This window comes from Perissodus microlepis, chromosome 15, assembly GCF_051167445.1.
Source record: "Perissodus microlepis isolate ML-2025 ecotype Zambia chromosome 15, ASM5116744v1, whole genome shotgun sequence".
Classification (NCBI taxonomy): Eukaryota; Metazoa; Chordata; class Actinopteri; order Cichliformes; family Cichlidae; genus Perissodus; species Perissodus microlepis.
Window position 1 is genome coordinate 10,286,923 of NC_140475.1, and position 26,165 is coordinate 10,313,087.

At 40.7% G+C, this 26,165-nt stretch overlaps 1 protein-coding gene across 8 annotated transcripts in view; it reads left to right on the forward strand.

The window, feature by feature from the left end:
- Window positions 1-26,165, forward strand: part of nhsl1b (NHS-like 1b) — a 99,754-nt gene that overhangs the window by 43,735 nt on the left and 29,854 nt on the right. Inside the window, exon 1 of one of the 8 annotated variants that reach the window (XM_084953766.1) lies at window positions 7,694-7,981. The exons of 6 other annotated variants lie outside the window; for them this stretch is intronic. In XM_084953766.1, coding sequence (XP_084809892.1) covers window positions 7,966-7,981 — 16 coding nt within the window. In that variant the 5' untranslated portion in view covers window positions 7,694-7,965. Of the gene's footprint in view, window positions 1-7,693; window positions 7,982-14,588; window positions 14,909-26,165 lie in introns of those variants that run through there. One more of the 8 variants, XM_084953760.1, reaches the window with a different exon arrangement.

Here is a 26,165-nt window from a genome sequence, read left to right on the forward strand (position 1 = left end):
ATAGCTCATCAGTGAGACCAAGAAACTAAATAATAGTTTCTTTTAGCTCTTTAGTTTAGAATTTTAATATTGGACATCTTTCTGTCTGAGGTAAGAATGAAATTTAAACCTGGCAGTATTTTAGGGGTATTAAGTTTCCAGTTTCTCATTATTTATTGATTGGTTCATTAGTTGTGTGCCGGGGTACATGCATCTGTGCATACTCGGTCAGAGGTGTCAGTTAGACTTTAGGGAGAGTGGTTGTAACTGTAGCCTAACCTTTACCTGAGAATGGAAAAAGACACCCAGTGGTAGTCGCATTAACTCTGACACTTGCTGCCATTGGTAGTTTCACTCACACTGTACATTAACATTAAAATTATTGCCAATACTTTAGATACACTTGGAGCGGGATAGGTTATACATGCATACATGCTTGGACACAAAGATTTTGGTGAGGCAGGTGGGACAAAAATACAAACCAAATAAAAAGCAGATATTGTAGCCTAAGTTTCAGACATTCAGGATCAGTATCTGCCCATGTTTCCCTCGCTATTATACTAACGGTAACATAACAAGTTGTTATCAGTTTCAATAGGCAAAAACATTTGTTGTCTCTCTGCCTGGCTCTGCGTTTTATTTTTAAAGCAGTTCAGCAACATGACGACTAGTTGCTTCCAAATCGGAACTTTCTTTATCTTAATGTGTCCAACAAATCGGTGCAAAGCTTCCTGGGGTAAGATTGTCACAATAGCATGGAGACTTACATGGAGCAATAACAATGATTTAGCAGCATAGGCGCCACATGTAGCCTCAGTCTGCTGTCGATGCTAAGAACATATTTTGAATCTGTGTCCCTATTGGTGCTCAGGGCTGGAGTAGTGTCACCTGACAGTATATGATGATATTTTGTTGCTCCAGAAAAGTGAGCTTGGTGCTGCTCTTGTCAAGTTTTTGCATGTTTCAGCCCTTCCTTCCTTCTCACTCTACCACCTCTGAACCTGCCCCTTCCTAAAACAGCTCAGAGACGCACATAGCTGAAGGTCCTGACATTTTTCTCATAGTTAAAAGGTTAAAGCAGAAGCCGGTCAAAGTTTATATGGTAACTATATTGGTATGTAGTGTTTTGTTTTTAGTTTTAACTGAAGGATATTTTTTTCTAGTTATAATCTTGAACTTGAGATTACATATAATATTATTTGTGTCCTTTAACTCTAGAGTTAAGCGTTGCAGTGCTGTGGTGCAGCCTAAACCTTTATGGATTTTATATCTGCAAACCAAGCACGCGCCCTTTTATTGCCCACATGTGGTTCAGTGGCAGAAAATGTCTTTGTATTCAAGCCAAATCTTTATCTGAATGTACTACACCGCATGTGATTCCACTGTTTGATCTGTCTTACGTAAGAAGATCATCCTACCTTATTTGTAGTCTGCCTATCTCATCCGTGGTTGCCCCGCACGCTGGCGACAGGAAAGCTCTTTGCTGCCATGATTTCTTCACAGATCTCTTTCAGTCCTTTCTTTGAATAATTACAAAATCTTAAATCTAAAATTTTCACTCACATTTCAAAGAAACAAATCATTTTCCCATTAAATATTCAGAAAAATAAGGGGGACTAATTTATTTACCATGGGATATATTTTCCAACTACAAAGCTTGGAGATGGAGATGATGCATTCAAGTGTGAATAAGTGATTTTAAACAATAACAAGACAGGAACTGATCAGACTTATTGCATTAGACGTTTGTTTTTCACAAGCTAATGCTCTTTTTCCTGCTGTTTCTTTTTACAGCCTCTTTCTTTCAGTGTTTTTCTCTTTCTCTCTGTTGTAGACAGACTGTATCTTTTTATAGCTAATTCCAGGCCAGAGAGAGTGTCATAGACAGGTCAATATAACACACACACACACACACACACACACACACACACACACATACGTAGTGTACAGATGCACACTGCACACAGAGGAAATGTCTCGGGAATAAGTCTCCAGTTTGAACCTTAAGTATTTTTAACATCTGGATCTTGCTTCCACACGCCTGCCAAGACCCATTACAAGGTATATGGGCAGCCACGCACTGTGCCTCTGTGTAAATATAGCCCGAAAATGAGTGCCTGGGGATGCAAAACCTACAATTTTGATGTAGCCTCCAGCTCGGCTGGTTGGGTGTTTGCCTTGGTTGTTGAGGTAACGGGTGTGTGAGTGAGTGAGTGCTTCCTGGGCCAGTTGCAGCCCCGACAAAACGTTGCAAAAGTTGTTTTATTTATTGGTTTGATATATTTTTTTTTTCTCTTTCCAGACGGAAATGGTGACTCGTCAGACACCCAGCAGATTCATTGTCTGCAATGCCTTTATAGTTATGGGTTATATACAGATCGCTGCTGATTGGTTAAAACCTCCAACACACCCACTAAATGAGAGGAAATGTGGCCCAAAAAGCATGTTACCAAAAACCTGCAGGTTTCAGTTAAAAAAACAAAACAAAACAAAAACAAGGCAGAAAATGGCAAAAGTGCTCCTGGTGTGGCTCAATTTGACATTTATTAACTTTATTAAGATTCTTAAAAAGACTTTGAGCAAGTGTAACATATAGCTATATTTTGTAACAGCTATTCCTTCCTGTTTTAGGAATTGAAATACAGGTGATAGGGTCCCAGTTCTTTTGTATGTCAAATTAATTTAAACAAATGTAAATAAATATATCATTACCAAGAATTCTAAGGGAATGAAAGTAAAACAAAAACAATCAGTTCATTAAATAAATTTCCTCCTGTAGCTGGCACCTGACCTGTGCTGAAGGATCCAGTAAGGATCCAACGGTTTATGCTGTGTCCCAATTCTAGGCTGCATACGACTGCTGTATTTATTATCTAACTGGGTTTTTTTTTTTTCATATAATGTCATTGTTTGATTTAATAGCTCAGTACCAGACAGTGTCATTTTAAGTTCCAACAAACCATCTTGCAAAAACGAAACTGTGGATTTGGAGCAACTGCAAAATCAGTCCGACCCCTGATCTCCAAAACGTCACAAAATATCACAATGCCAATTAAACTTTATAAAGGGATAGTTTGTTTTCCAGGAGCTTTCCTATTCTTCTGTGTGTGAGCTGTGAGCTGTTTTACCACCATTTGTTTTTTGTTTTTTGTTGTTTTTTTCCCTTTTTGATAAGGGGCAGTTGGAAGCAACTGTGTCAGAGAAGCATCGCAAAATTTAGATATTTAATTTACTGTCATAGAAAAGTATAAAAGGCAACATTTTGAATAAGGAACCAACCTGCGATCCAACTGTTTTACCTCAAAGATCTTTCACCTGTCACTGCTTTTTTTTCTGTCAGTATCAACTCAGATATATTTCTTTTCTTCATTTTTTTCATTTCCTTCTTACTTCCAGATTCATGCAGGGACAAAATGATCTGATCAATCTCCTTGATCGCCTTATTGAGCTCCCCCTTTGTGGCTGTATGTCTCAGCTGGTGGGACCCCATCAGACAGTGGAATCTAGGTCTCAGTTGTTAACTGTACTCCTTATTGGTTGTTATTTATAGATCATCAAGCCACCAGATGAAGGTGCACTCAATGTCTTCTTGTTTATCCAGATGTTTTCCTTTGGCAAGTGTGCCTGCACCGTGTTAACATGGAAGTTTGGAGATTTGGGGATTAGTCTTCAGCAGAGTTTTACATGTGATGTAGTTTTTGGTATCTACAGTGTGTCACTGTGTCACATATTTGGGGCAGGACCACAGTGACCTAAATATTAACCATACCTTGGCACGCCACAGCTGTGGCAGAACCAGAATTAGGTTCCACATTATTGAAGATGTGTTTATTAAAGCAGGCTTTAAGAAAAGGGTCTTTGAGGACACATTTCTCTTTGTGGGATGCTTGGTGAAATTTTTGAGAGGCTTCACAGACCAAACTCTTGCATAACTGTCTTTTTTTTTGGAGGGTTTTATACAGGCACACACAGAAACACACTCATCATTACCGTGTAGTCGTTGTGTAAATCCAGATTAGCAGATGATAATTTGCTGTTGGGAGAGGAGATGGATGTATAAACCAGGAAGGCCTCATTAAAAGACAGACAGAAATCTGGTGATGTGGCCCACAGCCCAGGGCTAAACACACCAGTGCTGTACATAGAAACACGCGAAGCATTCATTAAAAAAAGCATATCTATAACAAGTGTTATACACTTATAAACTGCTTCTAATCATTTTTCTCTTTTCTCCTATGTGCTGCTGTCGGTGATGATCCACAGGTAAGTCCGAACTTTTTCTTCCTCTCTGATCCTCCTTTGTATCTCTTTGCCAGCTGACCCCAGATCAGTCTTATTGTGTGCCGAAATGCTCCTAATCCCGGTACACACAAGAGTTCAGCTTTAGCTCAAATTAAGTCACCCCCCCACCAATCCATTAATCTCTGATTTTTTTTTCACCCACCCTTTTGAATCATATTGTATGTATCCTATTACCTCTGTGTTGTGGCCTCTAATCCACAAAAGGCCTGATTCACTGGTGAAAAAAGGGCAAGCAGAGGAAAAACAAGTGATTACGTTGCTGAACATGGTTTTAGCAGCTTGTAAGGGGATAGAGGTCTCGGGGTTTAGTTTGATAGGATGAACTGATATTGTCCCAACACAGTGGCGAGGTAAAAAAAAGAAAAAGAAAAAAAAAAAGACCTCTTCATGACAAATGCGTGAGTTATAATGACGTAATACGAACAGAAATAATCTTTTTCCGTCATTTTAGAGCCATTATGTTCATGTTTATCCTTACATGTGTTCTTTTTTATTTATTTATTTATTTATTTATTTTATTTTTGTGTTTTTGCTACTAATCGCTGCTTCTTCTTTTTTTTTTTTAAATGACAGAGTCAGATTTTTTTCAGATTCCTTCTCGTCGCGTGTCTAAATATATAAATACAAACAAGCTTAGTTGCTTAATTTTTATCTGCCTTTGCTATTTAGTCTTATCTCTAATGCAAAGTGCGCCGCAGTTAAAACATGGCATACTTGCACAGCAGTGGATGTGACAGAGGATGTCCTGGACACTTAGATAAGATGCTGTCTGTGTTTCTGATACGGGCCCTTTGACGTGATTCAAGTCCTAAAACGGTGTTTAATCTGAAGACAGTCTGCACTGTAGAAGCTGAAATCTCCCTGTATGTACTGTTTGCATCCTGCACCCACAGAAAGAGGTTGTCACTGTGTGCTGCCATGTAGTCCATGTGCAGAAATATACGTAAAGAAGATAATCTTTAATGAAACGATTCAATTAGAGCATGTTATGGGCTGAATTTTCAAAATTGCAATAGTAAATATATAATTCATAAACGTGAGAAAAGAAGACTGAGTAAATATTTGGAATTAAGTTTATTCCTTTTTTTGTAGATCATTTAAACAAGAACGCTGTAAAATTTTGCTGTACCGACCATTGGCTCGCACTGGCTTCTGAAACTAATCTTAACAAGACTGTGTTTGTGTGTAAAAGCGAAGGAAATCCACCTCTCTGCTTTGACAGTTTCAGCTTTGCGAGAGCGGTGATTACGCAGGCCTCAAAATGCTGCTTGTAAGCCAAAGGTTTTATAGGAGAAGGTTAAAGTTAAAGCCATTCTGGCCAATTAAGGTGAAGGTTTGATGAAGTGAGATTTTACTGTTTGGTTAGATGGGTTTATTCAAGCATTTGTGCGTATTTTGAACAGCGCATTTTTCTTCCAAGGCTGCATTTTTGTGGCTTTCTCATTTCAGTCAATCATGCTTTCCTTGAGGCTCCACGTTACACGAGGTCACACTTACACATTTGCACACTAGTCAGCCTCTAATTGGCCACATCTGGTCGAGACAGATGTGTTATAGCCTGCAAGCAACAATCACGCTTGGACGTCATAGTTTTATTATGATTGTGCCACTTTAATCCTCTTTTGGAACATCTGCACAGAGCGTACACTCTGCCAAGTAAGTAGGGAATAGTTATAAATATCAGCATTAATTATATGCAAGGTTAATCACCGTTGCTGTAATTATGTAGTGGAACCATAACATCTTAAAGACACGAAGTAAGCCTTTGTCTGTTTTGTGTCTGCTAAACATCTGTTTATACAGTATACAACAGAAGTGAGCACACACCTATACGATATCACTGTCATATTATTCAAAACTGCATCAGCTTACAGTGCACCAATTCTAGGTTGTCTACTTGGGTATTTTCTCTTGATGTAAAATGAAAAGCTAACAGTTAAAGTTTCCATCCATCCATCCATCCATCCATCTTCTTATATTTAACAGACAGATAAATAATGTCATTATTGAGTTCTGGGTCTTTAGTTGCCTGAACCAACCTAACTGTTTTTTTACAGTATAAAGTACCAGCGTCTGTGTTCCAAGCTATCACTCTTTCCAAGTCTAACAATAACCCTAACTATAGATGAGGGTTGGTAGATCACCTCCTGAATTACAGGTTTTGCCTCTTGGATCAGCTAACACAGCGCCATTCTGTTTTGGACGGCTATATTCCTCTTCTGATAAAGTTCAGTAGTCACCAGTAGCCCTGGGCAGATTCATAGCAAACAGGGTTTAGCCATCATGCATTGTTATGTACTGTACGTGTGGGCTTTGGAATATAAATGAATGCTAAGGGTTCTGGGTTTTACATAACTTACCACAGATCACTTAAGATCAAAGGCTGCCACAACAAATGTGTTTTTGCAGAGGAAGAGAAAGCCATTACAGCGCATCATTGGTAATCAATGCCATTTTGCATTCTGCTATCCAGTCTGGACTAAGCCAAACTTTATGTTGACTCTTTAATTTACACTTGTCAATGTGCACTGTGTTGTCTAGCTGCATATATTGATTTACTGGGTTTGTAGAGAGTATGATTTTCCCCTCTTTTTTTTTTTTAGATTTGAAAGCACAGTCAAAGTCTTTGATTACTATCATTTCAGCAAACCTAAAACTAATCTTCCTTTTGTGAAAAGCGTACCTCATGTGAGCTTTACAAAGCACTTTAAGTCATAGAGGAATGGCCCAGAATCAGATCCATAAGCTGTTCTTGCTGCACATCTGAACAAGGTGGTAAAAAAAACATCAGTTTAACACCCATAAACCAGATGTATTTTCATGTGTATTTCCAAAACCTTGTAAGTGAGCCTGTATTTCTGTCTGCGACTGGCACGACGCTGAGGGCGATTGGGATCGGCCTGCCTGGAGAGTTTGTGATGCACCACGCTTGTAACTGTGTCTGATAACAAGCAGTTGAATTGTGGGGATTAAAGCGATTATATTTGATCAGCGCACAATGGATCGGCCTCAAGCCGGGGCCCCCTGTCTCACTCTGAACTGCTGACTGCCCAGATTCTCTGCCATCATTATCCAGTAAAAGCTTCACACTGTGCATATTCGTGTGTGTGTGTATATTATTGTTTTTATTTTTGCCTCCTCCCAAGCAACAAATGTATTCTTTAAAACCATGTATTTGACTAAATGCCACATATGTATACATATATGTGTGTACTTGGGTATCTGTGAAGGTGACCAATCAGGGGGGCTTGTGGGTGACAGTGGATTTAAGAGTTTTAGATCGAGGCTGAGCTTCTCGCTCTGGTGGGCGGGGAGATGGGGTGGGGTTGAGGGTAGGGGGGTGTCAGTGTGGTAGAGAGATATCCAGGGATGTAGGGAGAGAGGGAGGGGAAGCAAAGTGAGGGGGGTCGCAAGGCAGTTTCCTGCAGTGTAGAAGTTGGCTAGCTGCCACTCGGAGCGTGTGCATGTATGTGTGAGAGGGGAAAGAAGGGGAGGGAGATGGAGAGTGGAGTGTATGTGTCAGGATCAGTGTGTCTGCGTTTGATCGGCTTGAGCGAGCGGTGTGGAGGAACTGGGAGAGAGGACGAGAAAAGGAGGACAAGCAGGATGGTTATGAGGAAATGGTGAGCCGCAAGAAAAAAGGAGGAAACTGCAGTTTTGTTTGGGGGAAATAAGTGAAGAACCATGTTCTGTCTGAAAGGTGAGTGTAGCCGCTCATTGCATGAAAGCTCTGGCACTGACTCGGTGTGAGTGTGGAGTTTTCCCCGGGACTTTTGTGAGACAAAGAAAAGTTAAACTCCATCCCTCCCCTGTTTGGAAAGTAATCTCTCCCACAGCAGCCTCCTCTGCACAATATCCTTCCTTGTGTCTTTTTTTTCTTCAGTGAAGGAAACACTCCTGTTAATCATCTCTTCCTTTGTTCTTTCGTTCCGTCTCTGATTAATTAAGGGACTTTGAATTCAAGCATACTTTATTTCCTGACTGCGGTTTGATTCCCCTCCCTTTCATTTTACTCTTATTATTCTCGACTAAGCAGAGTGTCTCTGCACGCTGCTGGCTGTGATCCTGTTTGCATTCTCATAACTTTGGTGTGGGTTTCAGGGGCGATGAGCGATGTGTAGAGCTGCTTACACCCGTACGTATCGGTGTGTATTCAGTGTGCACGTTGTTCACAGTAACAGCTGGCAGAGCAGCAGTTGCTGGTCTGCTGTCCTGCAGAGTGGGGGGCCATGTGTTGGCTATTACTTCGCTGACAAGCTGAAATGAGATAAAGGGGAAACTCGCTCGTCTTTTACTGCATTTGACATTGTTTTCGGTTATTAAACACTCATGGAAACTATGCTACAAAGAATAGACACATAATGCTGTTTGGGAGACAACACAATGCTGCTGATAAAGAGGGAAAACCCGCTTCCCTGCCCGCTCCTGTCCTTCCATAACTTTTAGTCCTGCTGCTTGAGTCATATTCCAGAACATCATGGTGGTGATTTCACCTGTCATGGTTACAGGGATCACATGCAGCTAATGTTGACAATACATGAGCTGTTTTATTATGAAGAATAACATTTTATTGTCTCATTTGACCTAGTTTTGGGTTGCAGTGCAAAACGATACCCAGTCAAAAGCAAGAAAGTTAAGATGTTAAATATATATTAAAAAAAAAAGAAACCCTTAGTTTTTTCTTGGTAAATGATCCAATCAGCTGTTATTTCAGAAATTAGGAAATGATCCGTCTTGTTAAACCAGGGTTGTTTGTTCTCTTTCTGTAGCCTTATAATGGCTTCCAGAAATGAGGTAATATAAAGTGAACACATCAACTATACGTGGCAGTCTCCCAGTTCATCAGCTGTATGCAGTAATTTATGTTGTCAGTTACACTGTGAGATTCGAGTCCGGCTTGGAAAATGGAGAGAAACAGATGTTGTGGGAGTTGAGCCGGAGAAAGAATTCAGTTTTTTTGTTCTTTTTTAGATGAAGCCATTTTTTATACACGAGATTGGCAGTTTTTGTTTGGGTTTTTTTCCATGTTTTTCTGTGGTCAGCAGTAACTAACTAACCGTACAGCAAGAGGAGGATTAATATTTAATGTTCAGATTGCTGAGTGTTTAAAAGTTGTCACACCAGGATCAGGTTATTGACATGTAGATGCTGCTTCACTTTAATCAGCTACAAGCACGATTCCCAGTTTGGGTTTCTAGCTTCACAAGTGATGACAAACTGACCCAAATACTCAGTATTACATTAAATACCATGATCCGACCAGTAGATTACTCTACATTGGCTGCCAGTTACAGAATGTCCACTAATGTTATGATATTAACCCCCCCTCGCTCAGTCGAGGTTGCCAGCTCTGAGACAGATGTGACATATTTCAGCCCATGTTCTTCCACAGCCAGCTGTGCTGTGTGGCCAGGGTGAATCACCACCACCACCCCTGCAGTAAACCTTTGCGTTGCAGTGCAAGCCATTTGCAGGGCCAGAATTAGGCTCTGTGACTTGGTGTGCATTTTGGTATGTTGCATAAGTTATTTATGCACTTGAGCCCCAGTCAGTAGATGTGACATGAGCAGGGATTAGTTTGAGCTGGAAATGTCATTCTCACTTAAATTGGAAGTTTCCTGCAGCCTTCCGGGGGTTGAGGATATAGAAAGTTACATGTTGATGAATGTAAGCCTTGATTAGCACTAGCATTAGTTGTGGGCATCTCAGGCTATATCTACTTTTTGATCCTGACTTTTCTGGGGTTTATTTTGCTCTCCTGTGTGCAGTTCACTCATTACAGATGCTTCATATGTTTTTCTTTTATAATGGGCAGCAGTTGTGACATATTCTGATGCTTATTTAATGACCAAATATTCCGTCATCATAGACCGTATGACTCTGCAGTGTTACTCAGATACTTTCAAGCTTTTAACCAAAACTTCATTGAAGTTAGTCATCAGAAAATTCAGCTTTTAAACTGCAATGACTTTATTCTTAATTCCACAGAGGATTTTTTTTCAGCCTCAAAAATAAAGTATATTTTGCAAGTGGTCTTTTTTCAGTCTGGGTTTTGAGCTGTTGGTTTAACCTTGTAAAGAGTTAGCACATGCATGGGTGATGAGAGGAAGGTGGCATTTAATTTTTTTAAATTTTTTTGGTGTAGAATCTGTGTAAACTGAGTTCCAGGTTTCCCACATGCCCCACATGTCTAAGGCATTCAAGCGCTTTACTGTAGATTATCACCATTAAAAACTACAAACATGTCAGCAAACAATGATCTCTAGCAGAAAAATAGATTAATGACCTATTTAAGCTCCTGCACTGTAGTTGTATGTTACAATTTTCATGTTGAAACACATGAAGGTATCATGTGCACTTGTGTTTTCAGTAAGAGATTCTTGTCCACTACCTTTATTTCCCAGAATCATTAAACAGCCTACCTTGTGAACTTGGTTGAACTTGTAAGAGGATAGTCCTCCAGTAACATCTCCACCAGTGCTGTGTTTCTTGAGACATTGTGACCTCTTCACCAGAGGCTGACCCACTACCTGTCCCCTGGCCTTCTGGGTAGGAGTGCTGATGGATGTTCTCACACTCAGTGTGGCAGGTGGAGGGGAAAAAGAGGCGGAAAGGAGAGAGGTGTTAACATGTAGGCAACAGTTTGTCTGTATTCCTTGAGGGTTAGTTGGCTTTTAAAACATGGCTTGTGAAAGACTACCTTTTTTAAAGCCAGTTTGGTGACATAGCACTTAACCTAATGTGAAAAACGACAACATGTTGTAACCATGAAGATATTTCTGCTTGTTCCCATCTGCATTTTAATCTAAGTAGATAGAAAAGGATCGTGTGTCAAGAGCTACAATGCAAAGTCAGATTTTAAATGTTATCTAAAACCAACATCTAGCTGTTTGTTAAGTGAGTCACACTTTAAGAAAATGTAGTCAGACCACTCGTGCTGCCTGCTAGACTTTAGCTAGATTTTTTTTAGTTAAAAAGAAAACAGATGTAGCTTGGAGATAAATGGCCTCGTGGGTAGATGGCTTATTGCAGGTTTTGTCAGTGATCGATACATGACTTGGTCGTAAATCAATCATTTTAATATGTAAATGAGCATGGGAATTTGAGAGGAAGCTCACAATGGGATGTTGACCTCTGTAAACAAGTCGTAGCAGAAGAGATCTTGGGCTTGATGAGTAAACAATAGAGCGTTAAGTTCCAGTGGCCTGTGAATGGGATCTGCCAGGAACCCAGTGAGCTTTCTGTCTTCTGAAAGAGTTTTCAAAACAATAGCTTTTTTGGGGGCAAAGTTTAGAGGTTTGGAAAAATGTAGGAGTCAGTAACGGGGTCTTATTGTGTCTTTTTTCTAGTTTGAGACAATAGTAATGCAAAAAAACTTTCTTAGCGAGCCAGTGTTAATGGGAAGTTGTTTTTTTTTTTTTTTTTTTTTGGGACAATGCTGGAAGTGTTTTGTTGTCCGCAGGGAGTCGGTCATTGTCTTTTCAAACTTCACCCGCAAGTGGATGACTTCCCCAGACAGAAGACTAACTCAGCATGCAGGTGCTCCTCTCACTCCATTCAGACCTTTTGCGTCTCCATGGCTACCATTGTCCCCTTCCCAAAGCCTTCCTCTTGTCCAAACCCCCCCCCAAGGCTGCAAACACACACATAGAATCTATGTGCAAAAGTTAGTGTACATACACGCTTGTGTAATGCATCTATTATTACACACAAACCCTTCCAGTGTGACTTTTACATTGTTCACTAACTAGGTGCGCGCACACACACACACACACACACACGCTAATAATCAGTGGAATGTGACACACTCACCGCAATGCATGCCAGGCAATACGCAGCCATCAACTACACACATATATTTGCAAACATCTCTTCTCACGCACATACATGTGCTGTACCTTTTTGTAAAAGGGTTGTAATGATTCTTTGTCACAACTGAAACATCCCCTGTTGTGATGACGGTCCCATTCACTGTGTTGCTTGTGTTGGCCTGCATGACTTCACACCCCCTGATGTTGTTTTCTCTCAATGGGCCAAGTGACACACTCTGTGTCCATGCATGTATGGATTCAGGGCAACAACGGCGTTAAGTGCAGTTTAAGTGCAGCCACAGCCAGAATCTTTTGGCTTGCCCATTGGGCTACGTGTGTCTACAAACTGTTTTATAGGAGCGGCTTTGTGGCTGCGCGCACGCATTCTGTGGTTTGTTCATTATGTGGTGTGTGTGTGTGTGTGTGTGTGTTCACAGTGGTTTTGGTTTTTGTAATCAGCTTGCGTGTTGGCTGCCTCATCATGCGCTGGAAATGATAACCATCAGTAATGGCTGTTTTAGCCTCTAGCTATCTGCTGTGGCTTTGGCAGGATCACAGCTACAGTTCCACCAAAGTTGCATAAGATTTGTGCACTGACAGAACTCTCATGAATCAGTCTGCACGTTATTTTTCAGGTTATCTATTAAAAAGGTGAAAATAGTAAAAGGTGTCTAATCCAATTTCTGAGATTCAAGTCCTCAAACCACAAATATAAACCACAAATATATTCAGCAGGTTCTCGCAGAGGGAGAGGCTTCAACCACAGAGTTTGTTTTTTTTGTGTGGTTTTTTTGTGTTTTGTTTTTTTTTAACAGTTTTTTCTGGAAAAAAAAAAAGTTTTAATGGTTTTGATGATTATAGCTTAGATGTGTTGTGCTGCACAGGTGTAAGCCACCACCAGAGGGAGGCATTTACCTTTGGTGCTATCAATGAATTTCTCCCTTTTTTTTTGCCTTACTCTTTTCTATTTGACCCCATTTTTGTTCAGTTTACTAGCCCAGATTGTGTTTGAGCTCTCATTCACTTTTGTTACACTTGTTTATTACCCACTCTTCAGTTCAGTGTCACTCCATCTTCCTGTTAATCTGAGCGTCTCAAATAATTTTAACCTACCTCACACTCACAGCCAAGCAGATTAAAGATTATACACACCCTCACCTGGCAGGCAAGTGGCTCGCCGTGTTTATTAATCTGCGATCTGTTTCTTTGTTTTTTATCTTTTAATCTTGTCGCTGCCGTCTTTACAGTGAACTGTTTTTCACCGCTATCTAAAAATCCCCAATCTGTGGTCATCTGTAGCTTCCTCTTGAGTTTAAATCCTTTTGCATTTACCAGTTGTCGCCTTCCTCGTGTGTGCATGCTTTATGATGGTTTCAGGTGAATATCTGCTTAGTAACGGCAGTCATGTGGGGCTAAATCTGAGGCAGCAGTTTAAGTGGCATGCATGCGTCTTACATCTGAGTTTGCGTCATCCAAGTTTAACCTACTGACACGCCAGCACGTCAGGTCTTCCTGAACTTACACACGTTTGTGAAGTTGAGGTGATGTACTTTATTATCTGCAACCTGGTGTCCATCTGTGGTTTGTGTCTGTCACAATCAGAGGCCTGGAGGCTGGATAATCTGGGTTTACAGATTAGAACAGCAATGCTGAGGAAAGAGGAGGGAGGAGGAGGAGTCCAGAGGACATACCGTTTGGACGCCACTGGACAGTCCTGATGCTCTATCTCCTGTAGATCGAAGAAAGAAGGAGGATGCTGAAAGCTTGGCTGAATACCCTTTTGGATGGACTGATTTTTTTTCTAGTCTTTGGACCTCAACCAGTTTCTTGACAATTGGCGGATTTTTTTGCACAATTTGTGGTGATGCTTCTGGGTTTCTGCAAAGGACACATATTGTAGAAGAAAACACGCTTTAACCACAGACATTTTCAGTTTCTAAACCTTAGTTTTTGCGTCTTTGGATTATTTAGAAATGTTATTGTGGTCTTATTTTAGGGTCAGAATTGTTTTGTGTTTTTTTTGTTTTTTTTTAAAGTTGCCAGCATTTCTTCAAGACAGCCAACCAACAGTCATGTTTTTCAATAGTTTTATTCTGCAATGCTTCTGTGAAATATTTGTTTTGGAGATAAATCTTGTAATCGAACACGGAGCGCAGCTTTCTTTGTCAGGCAAATCAATGTAAGTCAATAGGATCCCCTGAGAGAAAGAGAGGAAAGACAAAAACAGTAGGAGGAGACAGAGGGAGCACTGGCTCCCTTGTGGGATGCAAAAGCGTCCATCCTATCTTTCCAGAAAGAGAGGAGGGGGCCTATTGAGAGTTTGGAATTGAAGGTGGGGGCTCCACACACATACACCCTTCACCCGTCCATCCCAACACTACAAGTGGAGGCTTCAGAGAAGGAGGGTTGTGTAAGACGAAGGAGGAGTAGTTGGGGGGGGGGTTTGGGTCCTGGATAGAGCAGGGGAGGGCAGGTGGTGGGGGGTTTTAGGTCTTAGCAGGGGATGATCACATACGTGCACTGCCTCTCCTCGGAGCCGGTGGTCAACTGCTTGCACAGGGGCTGCTATGAGGACTCCCCTGGCCAGAAACGAACTCTGTGCTCCTTCCAGCCCGCCAGCAAGATGGGGAACAGCCTGCAGCATCCGGCCGTCCCCAGCCCCAGGCCCGCCAGGCCAGAGGGCTGCCTGCACAAACGTCTGCTCTCTGTGTCAAAAGTCCACCAGAAACAGGACTCGCTCTGGACACCAAAACCGCTGCTTGGATCTGTGGCTAAGGGCTCGCCAGGGAAAAAGCATCCCTCCCATGATGGCAAAGGTACAGATTAAAGAGAGTCTGCAGTTTTTTGGTTTTGTTTTGTTTTTTTTAGAGAGAAGAAAAAACAAAAACAAGAAATGACTGTTGGTTTGTACTAGAAAGCTGTTCATTTTGTAGTTTCTAAACAAATACTGAATAGATATTTTTAATTATCTATAAGATATTTGGGTGTATTTCCAAGATGATATGAGTCTTAAATTGAAATCCACTGTGATTACAGTGTCCAGGTAGTAGTTGCTGTTAGCACTACAATGCTGTTTTGCTACTGTAATGATTGTGGTGTTTGACTTGGCTGCAGAACAGGCTCCTGCTTCAGAGATTAAGTCACCTGAAGTGTTTTTAGGAGACAATGATACGCTGTATGTAACAGTGCCAGGGTCACAGCAGATGCAATAGAAGCTTTTTCCACAAAGCCAGGCTTTGTCGCGTCTTGTTAGGGTATTTCCATCCTGCTGTATCTGAGTGATCTGTGCCATCTGGTTTTTGCATGTGCATCTCTGTGTGTTTGTGTGTTGTGTTTTTGTGACCTAAAAGACCTTTGACCTTTCGTGTATGAGACAGGTTCTCCAGGAAGTAAAATGCTTTGAGTTATCTCTAGTTGCTTGTGTGCATACTTTAAGACTTTCCTACTAACCTTGGGCATGATTTTGAGCCTACACTTACTCATTCACACACATATATTTGCACTGATCATTTGGTCCCATGTGCATGGTTGCATCTAGACTATGCTTCACTGTCATTTGGGACAGACATAACTGAAGATGCTCCTCTGGGTGGCCACCCCTGGGAACAAGACATAATAGCTAGCAGCTGGAGGTGATGGGCTAGGCCTTCAGGGAAATGTAAGAGAGCTGACAGTATGAGGGGGTGATGGAAGTGAAACTGATGGGGTTATGAAGGTGACCCACTTTCACCTCAGCACTACATAAAGGAGCCATCAGGGCGGCAGGAAAGAGTGTTAAAAGATAACAAAAAGACTGACCTGTGTCCACATTTCCTAAACTGCAGCTCAGTGGCATCTAATGGATCTATGAATATAAAACAGAAGAGGCCATTAGGGAAGTAGGCAAGGCAGAGACTTCCTGAGAGTCCAACTTTGATAACTTTTAGTGTTTTTATTGGCCCATTTTGAGTCTTTCTGTCCATCCACTGGTCTTCCAATTACTCTTTTAAAGTTTTTCTCCATGTATGCACAGCTAAAACTAAACCATTTATTCCAATATGTGTGCATAACAATATGCTTCCACAGGACTGTGGCCCTTCCTCACGCCTGCTTTGACTAACACGCCGTGACAGCTCAAGATGTTGCTGCCGTCGGTACAGTATTGTCCGGGCTCTGTAGGTTGAATCAGCCTGCCCGTCTGTGTTTATGCACGGCTGAACGGATAACCCTCTTACTCACAAATTGGAACTTGGCTAATATGCCTTTTGTGTGTGTGTGTTTGTGTCTTTGTCCCTGTGTGCTGTGTTGTTGTTCTGGGACATTTTTTTTTATAGTTTCCTTTGTTAACACTTGATTCTCCAGTTCTTTTTATAAATATGATGGTTTTTTTGTATATGGGCAATCAAAGGGTGATTCCAGCATTTTTTTTCCCTGCATATGTTTTATAAGGCTTCTCCTCCAACCCTCCCTTTATTTATTTTTTAATTTTTATCAGTTTAGAAGTGGAGCAGGTGTTCAACCGGATGCCCCATAATCCCTTGGTGGGAAGTCAGATTCAACTATCGACCAGTCACTGCCAATGGCTCCCGAGGGAAGAGCACCTGAGGGAAACCATGCTTGTAGAGTAACTGAATGAGGCCAAATGAAATGGATTGCGTTTATAGGGGAAGCTCTGCTGAGAATCAGTTAAATATCTTTTTGGCAGTGGGAACTGGAGGGTTGGGTTCAGCCTCAGCTCTTTATCCTCGTCTTCCTTTATGTGGTACATTCACACGCATTTCCCATCTTTTAGACGAAGATGAAACCCGTGAGTTTGGAGACACATCTGAATCAAAACATCAAGGAGTTGAGATGAGAAACAGCCCACCCCCCACCTTCACTGCTCTCTGTGCTCAGTGAACCAAAAGACAAAAGCAAAAGAGTGTTTCTCTTCTCGTCATTATTCTCCTCCATTTTTCTAAAACTACTCAAAATGCACCTAAGTAGTTCCTAAACTTTAATAGAATCTCAAAAACCACTGGGTGTGAAGACGACTCTCAGCTTGCAATTTCTAAAAATCTACATGTTTAAGTGTTTTAAATGCTCATTACTATTATCTTCCTGCTTCAACCATTAATCTCTCTTTAACTCTTGACCCCTTGAAAGCCTGCTAAGAGTAACCCTTTAAGCTTTTTTCCCTAAAATAAGCAGCTTCTGTCATGTTTCAGGCCAGCTTGTAGAACAAACTTCCTGATGGTGGTGGTCTCTGCCTAAAAAGCTACCCGTGGAAAAAACAGTAAACTGTTCACATGGTTGTCAAACCACATCTTTATTGATATACACTGAGTTGTCAAAAACCTATCATTAAGGGTATCATTAAGGGTACAGGAAAGCTCACCAGATTTCACCTATCCATTAATTATGTGTCACTATCACCTGTTTAATACCATTATTTTGCTGTTGCAAATGTTAACCTGTAGTGTTAGGTACTTCTAGCACCTCACTTAAAACTTTTTATTTATACCTTTAGGTCACTACTTAGTCTATCCAGTATTAACCCTACTGGTAGTTTTTTCCAGGCCTGTAGGTAATGAAATGAACTAAATATACTTGAATAACAAACGAATTGGGGTTTATAATAAATCTTATTAAAAGAAGATGGTTTAAAAGCACCTTCTGGATTTCTTGTACTCTTGAGTAGGAATCACTACTTTACTCTAACGCCCCAATGTGGTCTTGTTTGATTCTGGGATTTTTTTGTATTTTGTGACAAAACACAAGTGGTATTTTCTTTTCTTTCTGTTTTTGTGTGGCTATTTCAAAACCTGAGCACAGACACACACACACTAGCAGTTAGGAGGTAGCAGAACAATGGAGTAGAGAGCATGACACACACAGCCTAATGAGATAAAGAAAAGAGGGGGATTTTTCTCTCACTCACTTATGCACACGCTCGCGCGCGCGCGCGCACACACACACACACACACACACACACACTTTTGGGAATTGAGGGTCAGGGGTTGCTTTGGGTCATTCAACTGTAAAAATGGGTTAAGGCTCTGTTTTTCTTTGCAACCCTGTCTATCTCAATCTTCTTCACCTCCACTTTCCTCTCTTTCATTAATGAAGTCTTTAATGCTGTTTACTGTCTGTGCATAGGGTTGTGTGTCTGCATCTTTTCTTTTCCATTTACCCACTTAGAAAATAAATGCTAGAGCATCCCAGCACACATATTTCCTGTTCACATCCCTGTATATGTTTATGCGAGTATGGCATAAAGTAGGTTTAAGTTAATGCAGTGTATCTAACAGATGGAGACCTCTCAGCTTGTTAAAGGCCTAATAGGTAATGGTTTTCCAATGACTGGCTAAACAGGTGCTCTTCCATTATGTGTGACCGAGGGCTCATGAAGTAATCACTGACATATATTGAGAGGTAATTCAGTTGTGTGGAGGTTTGTCTGCGTCTTTATCCAGAGAGTCCTCCCTGCCCAGTTCTTTTTACTCATCCTTTTGTATTTGACGCTTATTTGACACTGGCGGTGGTCTCCAGATGTTACTGTCTCAATTAAGTGTATTTGGATTAGCACTGTTCTTTATTTGCTCGAGCATGGTGGTTGTGTCTGCTCAAATTACCCTCCAAAATCTTTCTTTTACTCACCACACAACCGCTGAGGAAACATAGAAAATGGCTCGGAGCACAATATAGTTTACAGCAGCCTTGTAACTCTCACAAGAAGACATTTATTATTATTACAGCTGTGTTTTACTTTGTTATGTTCCATTAATTATTATTATGTTCCATATTTATTAATGTATTTGTTGACATATACATAAAAAAAACCTTAAATATAAAGATGCACGATTGACCAGCCGGGGGCCAGAATCAGATGATTTCCAGCGCGCTCAGTCCAAACCGGTGACTGGCCTCTTAGCCTCACGTGTGTCCGATTACACGTCGGTCCGTTTCATGCATATGTGACGTGCGTATTCGTAGACACAGTAACCTGTTGTTAGGAGGACCACCACAAAAATTTTCATAGCAACCAAACTAATTAGCAGCTGAACATGGGCATTTTAAAGAGGCTAACAAAGGGCTCCGAGTCAACCACCAACCAGCAGCCTCGGTATTAGCAAAGAATCAGCAATTAGAGGGAACAAGACAAGTGAAAAAGAGAAAGCTTACTATAAAATCTGTCAGGTAAAGGTGAGTGTATAGCAACTCATTTTCAGTCATTTAAGTGAGAGAAAATCTGCTTACTTATTGCAGTTCAATATTTTGTTTTTTTATTATGAAAACAATATTTTGCTTTGAAGAAATTCTGATTTGCTGTCAGTTTAAGCTCTTAGAAGGAAAAGTGGGAAACGAAAAATTACAGTTTGTGCATCTCTACTTAAATAAACATAAAATTTAAATGAAGGACTTAAAATGGATGTGTTTGCATTTTATTTTTGTTTGTTTTTTTTGACGAAAACAAGGTGTAGGAGAGTTGGTTTTATGCTACAGAACATCATAATTTGTCAAATAAAGCTCACACATGCAAATCACCAAAACTAGAGATCAGTAGTAAACTAGCATGCCTTTTGTGGTCTTCCACACACTCAGTTAGGGCTGAGATTAATAGTGCGGCAGGACTTGAAAGCGATGCAAGAGAAGAGAGAAAGAGAGGAAAGGACTGAGTCATGGAGAAGGAGGGATCAGGTGGAAGTGGGCCTCAGAGCCCCATATGTGTAACAACTGAGTTTTACTTAATGGCTTGATTATTACATCAGGACATATTGGCTGGATAATCACTGGGGTCTGTGGGGACATTTATCCTTTCATTGACTAAATGTGTCAAAGCAGAGAAACTGTGGGAGCTGTGACACAGCAGAGGGCTTGGTTAGCTTTAATAGAAAATGTTAAATCTTACTATCATTTACAGGGAATTTAATTTACTTTCAAGACTTTCTTCTTGCTTTTCTTCCTTCCCTTATTCTGTGAACCTACACTTACTGTAGTGGGTTCAATGAAGAAGACAAGACAGCAAGAAGTGTCTTGTTTCCCTGTTGACGTATGGAGCCTCCTGGTGGTTGTGTCATCTTCTGCACCTGCCCTTGTTGAGATGATACATGCAGATCTTTAGCACTTTGCTTTGTCTTTCTGTCTCTCTCTTCTTCTTCTTTCCTCCTTTTTGCTTCTGCAGTTTAATCGTACACTGACACACTCTCCATATCAATCCTCCTTACAGACGAATGAGTGTTTAGTTGTTTGTGTGTATGTTTCTCTCCAGGTTTTAATAAATCTAGTGAGGCAGTCTATGTAAGTCATTGGCAGGCCTTTGATTATTCATGGTGATAAGTTTAAGTTCATTTCAGTCGGGCTTGTGCGTGCGGTAAAACGAAACACATGCTCAAACAAATAAGAATCTATTTACAAAACGGCTGAAACTCAATTTGATAGTGAACGCAGAAGTTTTTCTTAGCATTCTAAAAATGCCCGCAGGTCTTAGAAACAAATGCGATTTGAAGACTTTAATCTGGGCCGTTTGCTTCGGCAACAGCTTTTGCCCTCGTCTTTCTACTCGTGCAGTTCTACAGCGGGCTTGTTGTTAGTAATTGAAAAATCTAATTGAGCCGTAGTGCAGGATAAGTGCGTTTAAGCACCGCTTGGCCGTACAGACCTCGGTCACAGCTCATTTCTTTAATGAGAGCTGCTATTAGCAGGAGCTTTTTTCCACCTCATGCTGATTCGAGTCTGGCTCTCTGAGGTTTCTGGCCCCATTTGCCCTACTGACCAGTCTGCTCCCCCTTCTGTACATGCAGTTACATTCCTGACTACTCTGTTTTTAAAATGCAGCTTGTTATGGCATATTTGGTTACTAGTTACTTCAATATTGCTACCACAAAGCGGGACGTAGATTTTTAGTTGTTACCTGTAAGATTTTCCTGCAGCTTGCTGTTGCATTTAAAAACCAATTTAAATGAAAAATTCCGCCTCATGTAAAGATACCAGTGAGCAAAACAAAAGAGAAATCTGGTGACAATAGTCTAACCAGCCTCACGGACCCCACGCTTCCCCGCTGTTCACCCCCAACTCCAATCTTCTTCTTCCTACCTTCTCCACAGCACCAGACCTTATTTGTGTCCCAGTCAGCTGGAGGTTCAATTAAGCCTCTGAGAGCAAAGCCGAGCCTCTGAAAAGCTCATGTCCCCCCAAAGAGACTGATTATAAAAGGAGAGGGAAGAGAGAAAGTGATTTTTAAGAGCCTCTTTAAATCTGTCTTGTTAATGAGTTGTCCTCACCATGGCAACGTCTCCTTTTCAGGGGTTTTTTTCCCTCCATGCCTCATGCATAGAAGGATTAGAGTTGAGACAAAAAAAGAGAGAAGAATGTAGGGAACGGGAAGCTACAGCTATTTTCCTTGTTTGTGAAAATACATGGGAGCTTTTGGCGTTAATGTTGTTTGTTTGTAGCAGAAGTTAAATTCCTCTATTGTGGTTACTTTTCCAGAGAAGCGTGCAGTTGCTGCTTTCATTCACCACAAGGTGGCATGATAACACAGCTGCACTAAAGATAAAACAGGCAGCATTTACAGCGATTTCCTCGTTTTCCTAGTCGCTCATCTGCACAGCGTCACTTATACCCAATATAATTGTTAATTTATGAGACTAAATTAAAATATTTGAAGGTTTTATTGCAATTGCCTGAAAGACTTTGGATTCAATTATCTGCCTATTAGCGACTGTGCATGTGTTTATCTACATCAAAAAGAGACACATGAGGTGTCACAAGGAATCTAATTTGGAATAATAGCGGTTTTAAATTTTGGGATTATTTGATCAGGGAGCTACACTAGTTTCCCTTGTGGGCCATTAGGAGGGGGCACTCCCTGCAAGAGAGGTCTGCTCTTTCTATTAAAGGCCCCATCCCTCTTTCCATTATTGCTCAGATGGGACAGAAGGGGGAGGGACGGGGAGAGATGGAGGAAAGGAGGGGTTAAATGGATTTGGGGTTGTGCTTTTTCCCAGACTAGGTCTCAGCATAGGATTATCAATGGAGGAACACAGGCTTAATGCACGCATGTGCGCTCACATATAAACTCCTGCATAATTCATGCCCATATATGATCGATAAGTCACATGAAACCACCAATCGCAGCTTCTCGGTGTGTACAAGTGTTTTACAGATACTGACACACGTCAGTCAGTGAACTCTGAGCTTATCCTAATGCACGTATAACCCTCCCTGGGTTAGTGCAGTCTTACACCACTGTGTGGCAAAAATTACATGCATATGTACAACACAAAAATTATGGTTTTGACCTAAGCGTTGTGTGACTTCAGACCTTCTAGTCAGCTAAGCACATTTTGTGTTTGTAGTGTGCTTTTAATGATTAGCTTGCAGACTGTTGCTGATGTCATACCACAATACTGAGTTTTACAGAAGACATTTGGACATGTCAAGTAGGTGGGACAGAGGTGCGAAAAATGCAATTAATGTTGGCTGGGATCTAGTCAGCTGCTTCAGTTTCAGGGTCCTGGTATTGTGCGTGGTGTAACCTGACTTAAATGCTGGCAGAGGAATTAATGCTGATTGAGAGGTGAAGAAGAGAAACAGTTACAGGTAAAGTCAATTATGTCCCTAACATGTCCCCAATATCTGTTTTGTCAAATAAGATAAAATTATGTCACTTTATTTTTTAATTTTGTTGCAAAATTAGATTTTCAAACATGTCAACGCTATCACTAAAACCTTTCAAAATGTTGCCATGAGACAGAGTCAGTCTGTGATCAGTTTGGGACTGAATGGCGTCATGCTGGCAATAACGTGCAATCTTTTTCTGATAGCACAGCAGTTAACTGTGGTAAGTTATTGAAAGTCACATATGTTGCTGTCTACATAGACAGAAATTCATAGTATATATGTATATATGTAACCAAATTACAACCAGCATGCAGCCTGTTCATTCAAGACTGATTCAGACTGATGGCAACATGTTGGTAATCTCACTGCATTTATGAATTAGACAGGAACTGTTTGTTTGAAGAGTGATTGCAATCAGCCTAAATGTTCTTGTACTATTTTTACTTGTGTGACTGAGCCATTAGCTTGCTCTGAATCAGGTGGTAGCTTTGTCAAGCTAAGTGTGTCCAGTAGATTTGCAAAAGTTAAAGTTACCTCAGGATGAAGGTGCATGCGATGAGCTCTCTCTTTATTTATTTAAAACATATATATTTTATGTCCCTGGAATGATGTAGTATCACCACACAAAATATCACAATACTATACTATATCTATCTGCCACACCGCTGCCATCCATCCAATCCATCTTTATTCTGCTTATCCATGCCATTATAACTCCACTCATGTAGGAAACGGAATTTTATTTCTAAATTTGAAATCATCTCATGTGTGTTCTCCAGAATTTAAATACACTTGATTTGACTTTCTCTCTGAGGGAACTAACTTTAGTCTGTAGACAGATTTTACTCAACTAAAAGCAATCTGGAGTCTGTAAAACATCCTGGAACAATCCTGCAAAGGCAGATGTTAATTGGATCGATGTTATAGGCCGGATGAGCAGAGCCAAAAGCAGTCATGCGTTTCAAATGTATCGGTTAATAACAGTAATCAATGTCGTCCACCAGAACTTGCATCCGACTTTATAACTAACCCCCCACTTGTGCTAAATCCTCGAGGTTGATTGTCTTGCTCACTTCCTTAATTTGTTAGTCAATTGGCTGTGTCTCTAATAGTTGATTGGATGCTTTTGTGTCGCACCCCCCCACTCCCACTACTCACCCCGACTGACCTAGTCTTACTGTTGATGAGAAATGAGGTGCAATGTGGGAAATGGGTCAAACACCACAGCGTCAATTACTGCTCCAGTTGTGGAGGTGCTGCAGATGAACACATGCAAACATTGTGGCTGATATGGCTTTAGCCCACTTCCCACTGGTCTCCCTGTGTTTTTGCTGATATAACACATGCACACTCTTGATTTTTGTTTTTTTTCCTCCCTGCAAAACAAGCTAGCCCCAGGTGGCTTGTTGTTTTGTGCCCTTGAGCTACTGGAGGCACTTAACCTAAATTAGCTCAGTCTGTCTCTGTGCCTCTTTGTCTAAATCAGACAAGACCCTCGCCTCAGCAGCATGAGCTGAGTGTGGAGGTCATGATAACAGCCAAAAAAAAAGATATGTGACCAAAGCTCTGAGCCGTATTTTTGCTATTGTGTTGTCTTTGGCTGGATACATTTTAAGAGTGTTGGCTTAATATCTTAAACCAGTGAAATATTGATGCTAATGAATCATACTGTTAATGCAAATGATGTCATATTCCAGCTGTGACCTATTGATCGTTAGCAGTTATCCCAGCCTGGCCATCATTCACTCCAGACTTTTTATTGAGTGAGTCATGAAGTAGAAAGTCTGCTATTGTAAAGACAGCCGCACACACTCCCACATACATACACAGGTTTATATAGATATATAGGACACAGTGGACCCCTACAGCTGCTGCTCCCCACAGTGCCCTATATCTGTATTTAATGCCAGATTTATGGCATTTTCTGCGTCAAGTTAATTATGAAATTAGATTAATGATTGTGTGCTGCTATGAAGGTGGAACAACACACACTGACACACACACAGACCATTAAGAGAGACGAGCAGACAGCTCTGGTGTTGAAATGTAGGTCAGGAAACCAGTGCAGCAGCCAACATATTCTCTTCTTTCTGTGCAGGCATCTTTACATGCATGCATGTGTGTATGCTTACATGCTTGAGTGCATATAGCATTCAGGCACATGCACATGTATTGTCTTACGGCTTGTATCTGTAAGAGCAGATGCTTGATTAAAAACAGAAAAAAACCAAACAGTTGAAGGTTATATAGTGATTCAGTGCAGTAAGAGTGATGTGCAGAATGTTAGCTGTCTCAATTCAGTGGTGTGGACCTGCTGTGGGTACACAAACCCATCCAGCATACTTTAAACCAATATAATAAAAGCAGTTAGACAGACATCTAATGCCTCAAACAGACAAAAACCTTACCCACGCTCCTCAAAGACACACCTAGGTTTTGTGGTTATTGATATGGCAGATCCTCAGAGGGCAGTGAAAAGGGCCGGGAGTCAATATGAGTGGCGACAGCATGGCTGGATGGTAATGGGTCCTAATGTAATCGGTGGGCTGTCTTTATGTTACACTACCAGTGACTAGAAAGGGAATTCCACTGGGAAATTATTCTTCAATAGCATGTCAGGCATGTAATACACACACATGGTCACGATTCTGAGAAGTAACACACATTAAGTTGAATACTTGAAGGAACAGTATGTATAATTTCGTGGCATCAACCTACTGAATATCTTCCGTCCACCATGGCTTGCTCCACGGAAAAGAACTGATCCTTGTGTTAACATAAACTGTCCAATTCTATATTAAATCTCTGCTCGTGGATCCCTCTAAATCCTAAGCACCGGTCCTTTAAGTCAAGGTTATTGCTGGTCACCTACCAACTTTTATTCCAGCTCCAAAGCACGAACAATCACAGCGTATCACATGCAAAGCTAGATAGTTTTGAGAAATATAGCCACAGCTTTGTGGACATGCTGACAGTTCTACATGTCTGCAATTCATTTAGTTCATTTCACTTCAATTTAATTTTATATATGTAGGTCCAAATCACAACAATAGTCACCTAAATGCGCTTTTTTTAGAGGTTCAATAGTCATCTTCTGGATCTGGGTGACCTTTACCTGGTTAAAGGAGTCTATCCTTTTCATGGCTGTAGTTAAAGCCTGGTCCTGTTCACACAACAGGTTTTGGAGACAATCCGTTTTTTATTTGTTTGGTCATCCAAAAAGAAAAAAAATCTTCATTTGGGTATTTCTACAATTATCACTCCTTTCCACTTCTCAGCTGCGGAGCTCTAAACACCAAGTCCAAAGCTTAGGCCTTCACAGTGGTGCAATGAGTTAAATCAATTTTTTAGTTGCAGTTTTCTATGTTGTGACTTCCTAATGTATTCATCTAACAAGTAAGACTTTAAATAACCCAAATAAATATATATATATATATATATATATATATATATATATATATATATATATATTTGACTAAAATGACCTTC